Genomic DNA, 10,417 nt, shown 5'->3' with positions numbered 1-10,417 from the left:
AGAAAATAGCCTAAAAAATCAATGGGGAAAGGTTTATATACACATTACCTTTGCATTCAGTCAAAAATGATGATGTTAACCCCCCTTGATGGGAAGATTGCTGCTCCAAACCATGTTTTCGCCCTAAATGGTGTGTTTTTGGAGGTGTTGGGAGTGTTTGTGATAAAGGTGGTCTGCTTCAGCTAGGTTCTGGAGAACTATATATAACCTAGCTGTCCGGATTTTGTTTTTCGGAAAAAATCTACTACTTTTCCGCTCAGTTTAAATACAGGGTGTGCGGAATTTTTATTCTGGAAAGTAACCATTGTGTCCGGATTATGTTTTTCGGATAGCCTTTCACCCTCACCAAGCCCAAGTATCACAGGCCACATGAATCAGGGTTATTTGCTAACCATTTTGGATTATAGGATCCGATTTTTGTCCAGATTATACAATTCGGACATAGGGTATTTTGGTCAAAATCATAGGGCGCGCGAGAAGGTTGTAAGGTGGAAAAAGTAATAGTCTTAAAGTAAAATCTCTTTCTAAATCTTGATGTAACCATTATTAATCATCCACTCAAGACTCCAATGTAGGTTTGCATTCTTAAAAGCCCACTAAGACCAACCAAATGTTGCTTGACCAAAAACATCTATTTGTGTTTTGCCAAATCTTTGGGAATTCTGCTCTTTACCCAAACGGTTATGCTCGTTCCAAAAGTAAATGATCAAAATATCCCTGTGTGAGTTAACTCACGCAACGACTTAACTCACGCAGCGTGACTTAAGTCACGTTAGTTGAAAATTCACACTGAAATCCAACGTGAGTTAACTCACGTTATATTTGCTTTTGTTTTGATGGTTCACTGCTGTTATTTCTTTTTCCTTGTTCCTTTGAAGCCTGGTATTGAAAGCAAACTTGAATAAACAAGGCATCGATTTATGGTGTTTCCTCCATAGAAACCTTCGATTCAAATTTCAAAAAGAAATATGAAATTATTAAAAAAAATAGAAGGAAAAGATGTTGTTGTAATTACGATGCACATGGAATACAAAATCATGTTACAGAATAATAAGCAATCACTATAATTTCCATCTGTTTGTTTCTCTTCATCGCATGAATTGATTTATGTTTGTTTCTCTTCATCGTATGAATTGATTTCTTTCTTAGTTAAGGGCAGATAACATAGGAAAATCAATTGCATTCTTTGTGTTGATTAAACATAAAAATAAAGAGGACTTGAAGAAAGAAGTTTGTGTGGCATCGTCCCAATTGAACACGGTCATGATGAAGAAGTTTGTTGTTTTTCAGCAAGCGTAAGTCACGTGTAAAATTTGGAAATTTATACTAGCGTGAGTTAACTCACGCAGAGACATTTTGGTCATTTACTTTAGGAATGAGCAGATCCGTTTGGATAAAGAGCAGAATTCAATCTTCGGAAGTCCTCTTTGGTTGCATCTTTGACTCACCAATCAGAAGCCCATTCACCTTGAATTCAAAATTGATCCATTTTAAAAACAAGAGATAAGCACAAAAACTTTGATGACATGAAAATTTATATTTTTCATAAATCAATACAACATAAATATTTTAAAATATTGTATATCATTGTGTATCTTTGAATGTCCAATGTTGACAAATTGTGTATTTGATCAATTTATACCTATTGAGTTTGTAAACTTAATATATAAACTATTTGATTGTAATTGAAATAACTATTTTAAAAGAATAATTTAAAATGATGACTGAAATCAAACCACATTCATATATGGAGAATTATAATGAAAATATTTAAGACTTACCGACGAAAGTAAGAGGACCATTCGATGTTGTAATAAAATTCAACTCCGATGAACGATTGTTGTAAATAAAAACAATGTTTTGTTGAGCAATCATGTTTTCAAACAAATCATTGAAGATGTTGTAGTAGTGAACATCAATTACAGACCTCATAAGACCATTGGCAAGAGGAAAGAGTTCCTTGGGTTCTGAGGGTCCTAGCCTATTTGACATAACCACATAGGTAGTGGTGGAGTGTTTACGCACCGCGCCGTAACCAGCCTTAGCTTGTAGTACTTGTTTAAGGTCTCTAGGGTTACACTTGGAGAGAGAGAGGTTCGTTTAAGAGTTCAACTGCATATAGACTAGGGTTTTTTGTATACCTGCGACACATAGAAATATAGGACATCATACTTGTGTTTCCTGCATATAAATTTTTATAAGGATACCATACTTGTTACAATGTTATGTTAACGTGCAAAGTTCATCATTAATCAAGATATTTGCATTCTAGAATCTAGCTTTTTGGTAACCATAATTGGTAGGTTCAAAACAAACCTAATCAACAATATTACTACGGCTCAATAATGCCTTCAAACTGCTCAAAAAATTAAAAAGAAAAAACATATTCATTAGAAGCTACAACTCGATCGCAATTTACTCACAAAAAATGTCGATCCAGACACTCGATTGAACAATTTGAAGGCCATGGTGGAGTTGGGTCACTAGCTATCCACCAACCAACTGGAATTCTAACTGCATTTAATCCATTCCTAGCTATGAACTTGAAATCATCTTCAACTATAAAACTGCTCCAATGATCCTTAATAAAAAGAATAAATAAATATCATCAATTAAGCACAATACAACTTGCTAGTTGCCACATATCTCAAATTTGATAAACTTGAACATAAACATAAAAAGAAAAGTAAAATAAAAAAAGTTCATGCTGCTAATGAGTGTCATTTGTACCAGTAAAATAATGATCGATCGTTTGTAAAATAATTAATACTAAAAATCAAACTATTCAAGTATATAATCCATCTACCAATTATCATCATGTGTAACAATTATTACAAACAATAATTGACTTTTTTATGTAAAAAAATTGTGGTGATAGTACCAGATCGGGGAGAGACACGAGAAGATTACCACTTACTCGAGAGACACTCAAAAAACTGTCACTCAAAGCGGGCTGCCCCGCACGAACACCCCACTAGACTCTATTGTCTTTACGACAGAACATATGTAATTCACTCTCCACTCGTAGTAGGAACAAAAAAAAAAAACTAAATTGCTTATCTAAAAAGAATTTCCACTGTATTCCATCGACTAGTAAGAAGACCTTAGAGTTTAGAGAACAAGAAGAGATTTACATTTACCGGTCTCCAAGAGAATACATGATTCCAGGTTTGGATTGCGTTCAAAGGCAACATATGAGAGAATCAAGAAACTTTAAATTTTAAATATTAATTTTTGGTTTTGAGGCATCTTTTTAATATTTGATATAATTTTTCTTTAGCTCAACCTATATAAGAGGAGACAATATATATAAACTTTTATGTAATAATAATGTTTTGAAAAAATAATGTCAAAAAGAAAACGACAACTAATATATCATTGGTATTTTTCTTCAAAAAACAAAATCATTGGTATTACCATTTTATTAACGAAAACTAGTTAATTTTTCACATATAGAAGGTAGCTATATATCTAACAAAAATTGCTTGAAATATATCACCCAAAAATACTCAACAAAGAAAAGATACACATAAAAATGTGAAATATACTTTAAATAAGAGACATGTTTCCATTTGTTTTTTTGCAAGATAACATGCTTAAATGAGGGGTTAAGTTGATCTTCATTTCTTAAAAGAAATGTATAAATCTAGTACTATAATTATTATCTATATAAATAATATAAAGACGTCCAATTTGAAAGAAATGTAGGTAGAGGTCATTTTTTTGTGCTCAAATGAAATTGCAAATTACTTGAGATTCATACATATATAACTACGAAATTTTGGGTTTAAATTTGGATGAAGACGTCCATATTAACTAACAATAAATATTGACATTTTCAATTAAGCTAGGTTTTATGAAAAAAATTATCTTCACTCGTATATCATATCATATCACATTATAATGAAACTTATAACCTAGACAAGAATAATTCTTCTAAAAAAAAACCTAGACAAAAATATATTTCTATATGTGGGGATTTATGTCTTGTGCCTTTTACCTTCATAACTTGTGCAGCTTTTGTAGGCCCATAACCATTTGTTATTTGGAAATCACCTTGCAATCTTGCAGCAATGGTCATTTCAAAAACGGTTGGATCATCATCTTTCCATCTTCTAACCATTGAAATATCAGCTGTCACCAGATTTTCTGTTTTTGCCTGCAAGTCACAATTTTCATTTTAATTATGTTCACCACATATATGAAAGTTAACCCAAATGCTAATTATTGCCTTAATTTTAACCTAAATTCAGTGTTGGCTTTTACTGTATTACCCCTGTTTAAAATATCAAATTGCATAAATCTCCTTTTTTTTTTAAAAAAATCGTTTCCTACTAAACAAATAAACATAAAAAAAAACAAAACAAATCACTCCTATTAATTAGACATCGTTCAAATCACTCCTATTTGACATCATCATTCAAATCATCATCATAATTATAAGTCATCATTCTCATCGTCAATATAAATTAGACATCGCCATTATCATCATCATTATAAAATACACATGCACTTTATCATCATCTATATAATTAGTAACATCACCCTCATCATCATTATATAATGAACGTCATCAATATGTCTGAATGAGGTCAAACAAAAGCTAAGAGAAAGTTAATACCCATATACAACTTTCATGAAGGAACCTAAATCCAATTCGATACAAAGTGGGGTGAAAAGGTTGGTTTTCCTAAACCTAGACAGAATGTACAACCATGCTGACCTCTGTGTAGTATTTTGATCATAACTCAAGTTTTTGACGTTCTATTGGAGTCGATCCAAAGCCACATGAAAACTGGCATCCATATCTACAACCTTTATGTTTACATCGAAACCTAGTTCAAAACATAAAATAGTCGAAAATTGGTTTTCTTAAGCCTCAAACAGAGCACGACCCTCCTGTCATAGATTAAGATACCCTAAAGTGCAAAGATTCTCCCTCTTACATCTAATATGTCCCCTCGTTGACCTAAGATACTCCTTAAGAGCGTCATCTACAGTATAAGCTCGAACCACCACTACTTGTCATCTAAAGAATAAAATCAATGCTTATTCATCTCAAATCGACATCTCATTCATCAACACTTATCGTATTTTCGATCACACATAATCATATTCCAATAGTCATCATATACATGTTGCATACCAAAAATTACATTCAAATACATAACATCACATCTATATCAATCATTAAATAAGCCATCAATCTAAATAGTTGCAGCAAATCAAGCATAAGCACACACAAATTTATCCATGACTTCAAATACCACATATTAACATAATTTAAATCAAGCAACACCTTAATAATGTTTCTAATTCTTCTTTTAACTTCTCACGTCTAAATTTGCACATTAATTAATTATTCCCTCAAAGGGCTACAACCGTCGCGACGGCCCCGAATGAACTTTGGAAAATACGGCTTCCCGTTCATCTCAATTAATTTACACTCATGATCTCGAACTCTTCTCTTTGACCCCATACCTTATCCGACGCTTCCCAATGACAATCAAAGTCAACGAGCAAAAGTCTTTGATTCCTTTGACTCCTCCCCCGGTTGGTCCGACTCAAAAATTTATGATTAAATGTCAAAAATAAAATATGAGAAGACACTTTAATAGGTAAATCACGAATTTGGGTGAAAGAAACTTGCCCTAATCAAAGAATCAATCGGTGGTTAATGTATCTAACATTCATGGTGAATTTGGCGTTGATTTCACTCAATCAAACTCAATTCGTAACAAAATTGGAGAAAATTCTCTCTACACTGATCGACACTGAAACCTGGATTTTCTTCCTCCTGCTAGGGTCGTTTACTTCCTCTCCTATTCACATGCCCTGCTTCTTTTTCTTTCGAGGTAATACTCGAGCACTAAAAAGCAAATTTTTACTTATAATAGTGATCGGAGGGAGCACGTCATAAACAAATAGGTTACTGTTCTTTCTCACGTGTTGCTATTTTATGTTATTTTATTTTTATTCAAGTTGAAGCTAGGTTACAAACAAATGGGCTATGACCCATTACTACCAACTGTCATTTTAATTTCGTTTGTGCACTAATTGTGGAAGATTTGCAGAATGAGCTACCCAGATTAGAGAAATGCATCTTTGCCAACTTCACAGAGACAACATAATAATATTTATGACGTTAGCGTAATAAAAAGAGCAGAAAGTAATAAACACATGTTTATATAAATAACACATTTAACAAATATATAAGAATAAATCACAAATTTTGAGTTGACAATGTCTCTTCTACAATACTTCTGTAGACAACCAACCATCTACCTCCTTTACCAAATTATTCAGACAAAATATTCCGCTGTTTTGATGAAGCTTTAAGTTTTAGTCCAAGAAGTTTTCTAATGATTTGATGTGAAACTTTAGAATTGGGGATGAAGTATGTAGTTTGTGGTACACTGTCTCAAAACTTTCGCCTATGGTCAAACGTTCAGCCATCTGCCAAACGTGATTGCCTTCTATAGTAAATTGTAGGCACTCATCATCAACACGAGCCTGAATGTCCCTCCAGCCGCAGATAATTGTTAGCATTCTAAGCATTGTTTGAATCAAATTAGAATGGTGTTAACTAGATGAATATATTTATACATACAATTATACCCTTAAATAACTTTTTCTATAATAAAGATTGTTGTTGGTGTCATTAAAAAAAGAATTTAAATTATATTTTGTTGTTATATTGTTGGTGTCATTGAAATATATAACAATGATTAGTTTGATTTGTTAACTTGAAAACAATAAGCATCTTGTTTTTATTTAAATCAAAATCAAAATTTCTTAAAAAAAAAACAATTTTTATAATTTTCAAACGTTAGCAGTGCAATAAAAAGAGCGAAAAGATGGACAAGTGAGTATCCATCTTTTCGCTAGCATAATATAATAAAAAAAAAAAAAAAAGTCCATGAAAACGTGTAGAAATCCACAATCAAAATATATAATGGGTTTCGAAACTGACCATAAAATAAAATGGGGTAGAAACTCACTAAAAAAAATTGAAACGGCACCGTGAAAAACTAATTTGCAAACTCACTATCAGAAAAGGAAAAGGAAGTAAGGATAGACATTGAAAACTGAGAGCAGCTTTTATTAAAATAACAATTCCAAGTTTCTTTTCCATACATCATCCAAGACTAATAAAAAATATTTAACCTTGCAACATTTCATGAACTTTTATTTCCATTAACTCTAAAAAATCTGAGCAAAGAACACATCTATAAGTTTACATTAACCTTTACCTTTCATTGCGCCGGATATATATTGAGTTTTTAACAAAAAACTAAACCTACTTAAAATATAAAATAAATAAAGTTTTAGTTATCCAAGTTGAAAAATTATCAGGAGTACGTGTTTATAATAAAAACAATAACCACATGTAGGAAAATATAATTTTTTTTCTTATAAATAATTTAATTAGCAGTTATCTAAAATTTTCTTGATCAATTTATCATTTAAAAAATGAATGAATTATCTTTCAAATTTGACAAAATCTATGCTAAATGGAATATAATTTCAAATAAAATATAATGAATGAGAAAAACTGAGAAACACATAAATAGTTTTAAATAAGTAAAAAACTCGTGTGAATTTCTGTGTTTTTCATATGATTTTTAGCTAAAAATACACTTTTCATGAATAGTTTATATCATATGAAAAACACCTAAGAGAATTCACCTAAGATTTTTGTTAGAGTTAAAATTAAGGATAAAACTTAATGCATTTTCTTAAATGTTATCCGCGTGATATATCACATAAAATACTTACAACTATATGTGGTTTCTCAAATCCCCAATTTTTTTTAAAGTTTATTATAACCATAAAAAATAAATTTTAATCATGTGAAGAACCATACAAAAAGCATGTAAGAAAAATTAACCTAAGTTTTGTCCTTAACACACTCTAATCTATTACATAAAATTCAAGCAAGTTAATGAAATTATGCGGTGCACATAAATTTCAATTAATATAAGAGAGTGTGATAAAAAGTGTATGTGTTGCTAACATAGCAGTGACCCAACAAAAAAGACCACTTTGCAACAAACAACCTAGTCATAGCTAACCCAGCTGAAACCCACACAGGTCTCTTCTCACTAACCTTACTTCATTTCTTAATGACATTTTCATATATACTAAGAATGGTAAAATCAAAATTTTCCACACTATTTCATTCAAGGATCTTCGGCCAGAGTAAATAGTCAATTTCTCTCCTGAAATTGTAAGTTTCGTCAATTACTCCCCTGAAATTAACAAAACTTCAATTACCCCCTGAAATTGCATAACGTTAATCAATTTACCCCTCCGTCAAATTTTTCTGTTAACTGTTTACGGTATGATCAAATACCCCCCTGAAATTTTACACTTATGTGCAAAATGCCCCCTAAACTTAAAAATTTAGATTTTTTTTCTTACCAAAAATCATACATTTAATTCTTCAAGTAGTATATTGTACTTATTGTCATAAAAATTCTATTCACAAGAAAATGAATGAATATATGTCAAAGAAATCATGATTTTGTCATGTGCAGCCTTTTCATTCATATTTCATATTTATCAACAAGGAGCAAGATAATTTTTTTACAAAGAAGGTAAAACTAAAAACCAAACATTAAAAAGATATCAAGTTGTTGAAATAAACCAAGACGAGAATGCATAGCAGCAGAAAATTGATATATATCACATAACTTTGTAGAACAATGTGATCTACCGGCTTCATGCAGAAGGTCTATGACATAATCTATTTAACATGCTGCAGCTAATAGATATGACATTTCCTGCATTATAAAAATTATATCATTAATTAAGTTGCAAATTCACAAACCTAAGCCTTGTTTCTTCTTCCTTCTGCAGAGAATGCATAGCAGCAGAAAATTGATATATATCACATAACTTTGTAGTACAATGTGATCTACCGGCTTCATGCAGAAGGTCTATGACATAATCTATTTAACATGTTGCAGCTAATAGATATGACATTTCCTGCATTATAAAAATTATATCATTAATTAAGTTGCAAATTCACAAACCTAAGCCTTGTTTCTTCTTCCTTCTCCAGATATTAACCTATGAATTTTCTATATGGACACACAATTATCAAAGACTTGTGTACTTTATGACTGCATACTCTAACATAATTACCAACTTGTGTAAAAAAAAGTCTTCTATATATGTATATATTTAAAACACATGAGAGTAACATATCTTACATAAAGATTTATATGATCAATAGCTGCATAAACATACATTCCATAAAGATTTATATGATCAATAATTGTTAATTGTTTGCCTTTAATATCTTTTGAGTCAAGGATAAAGACAAATATAAATTTTCAAGTTTAGGGGACATTTTGCACATAAGTGCAAAATTTCAGGGGGGGTATTTGATTATAACCGTAAATAGTTAACAGAAAAATTTGACGGATGGGGTAAATTGATTAACGTTATGCAATTTCAGGGAGATAATTGAAGTTTTATTAATTTCAAGAGGATAATTAACGAAACCTACAATTTTAGAGGGGAAAACATGTAGAAATCCACAATGAAAATATATAATGGGTTTCGAAACCCACCATAAAATAAAATGGGGGTAGAAAGTCCTTGAAGTAAGGATAGACATGGAAAACTTAGGTACAATTTTTTAGGTGCTTTTCGTGTGGTTCTTAACTAATAAAAAATATTTAACCTTGCAACATTTCATGAACTTTTCTTTCCATTCTATCTAAAAAATCTGAGCAAAGAATACATCTATAAGTTACATGAACTTTTACCTTTCATTGCGCCGGATTCTGAGTTTGTAACAAAAAACAAAACCTACTTAACATATAAAATAAACAAGTTCTAGTTATCCAAGTTGAAAAATTATCAAGGAGTACGTGTTTATAATAAAAACAATGACAACATGTAGGAAAATATAATTTTTTTTTCTTGTAAATATATAAAATAAATAATTTAATCTTTCAAATTTTCTCGATCAATTTATCATTTATAAAATGAATGAATTATCTTTCAAATTTGACAAATCTATGCTAAATGAAATATAATTTAAAATAAAATTTAATGAATGAGATAAAAATGAGAAACACAAAAATAGTTTTAAATAAGTAAAAAACTCGTGTGAATTTCTTTGTGTTTTTCATATGATTTTTAGCTAAAAATACACTTTTCATGAATAGTTTATATCATATGAAAAGCACCTAGGGAAATTCACCTAAGATTTTTGTTAGAGTTAAAATAAGGATAAAACTTAATGCATTTTCTTAAATGTTATCCGCGTGGTACATCACATAAAATACTTACAACTATCTATGGTTTCTCAAATCCCCAATTTTTTTTTTAAAGTTTGTTATAACCAGAAAAAATGAATTTTAATCTTCAATTTGGATTTTGGATAGTAAAAAAAAAGTTA

General features: G+C 30.6%; 1 protein-coding gene across 2 annotated transcripts; it reads right to left on the bottom strand.

Annotated features, from left to right (window-relative positions):
- Positions 1 to 991: 991 nt before the first annotated feature.
- LOC11427345 (probable glucan 1,3-beta-glucosidase A) lies at positions 992 to 4,164 on the bottom strand. Of its 2 annotated transcripts, XR_003012288.2 has the most exons (4): positions 3,135 to 3,265; positions 2,424 to 2,581; positions 1,782 to 2,141; positions 992 to 1,467 (listed from the first exon to the last, which is right to left on the bottom strand). XR_003012288.2 is itself a non-coding variant. In XM_024784011.2 (3 exons), exons 1-3 carry the CDS (start codon positions 4,121 to 4,123, stop codon positions 2,075 to 2,077), a joined length of 348 nt encoding a protein of 115 aa, XP_024639779.2. In that variant the 5' UTR covers positions 4,124 to 4,164; the 3' UTR covers positions 1,809 to 2,074. The 2 variants fall into 2 exon arrangements, 1 of the variants encoding a protein (XP_024639779.2); XM_024784011.2 differs by lacking the exons at positions 992 to 1,467; positions 3,135 to 3,265 and adding an exon at positions 4,001 to 4,164 and having other exon boundaries at positions 1,809 to 2,141.
- Positions 4,165 to 10,417: the final 6,253 nt, after the last annotated feature.

This window comes from Medicago truncatula, chromosome 5 (genome assembly GCF_003473485.1).
Source record: "Medicago truncatula cultivar Jemalong A17 chromosome 5, MtrunA17r5.0-ANR, whole genome shotgun sequence".
Classification (NCBI taxonomy): Eukaryota; Viridiplantae; Streptophyta; class Magnoliopsida; order Fabales; family Fabaceae; genus Medicago; species Medicago truncatula.
Note: the sequence above shows the minus strand (reverse complement) of the source record. Positions and strands in the feature narration are given on the sequence as shown.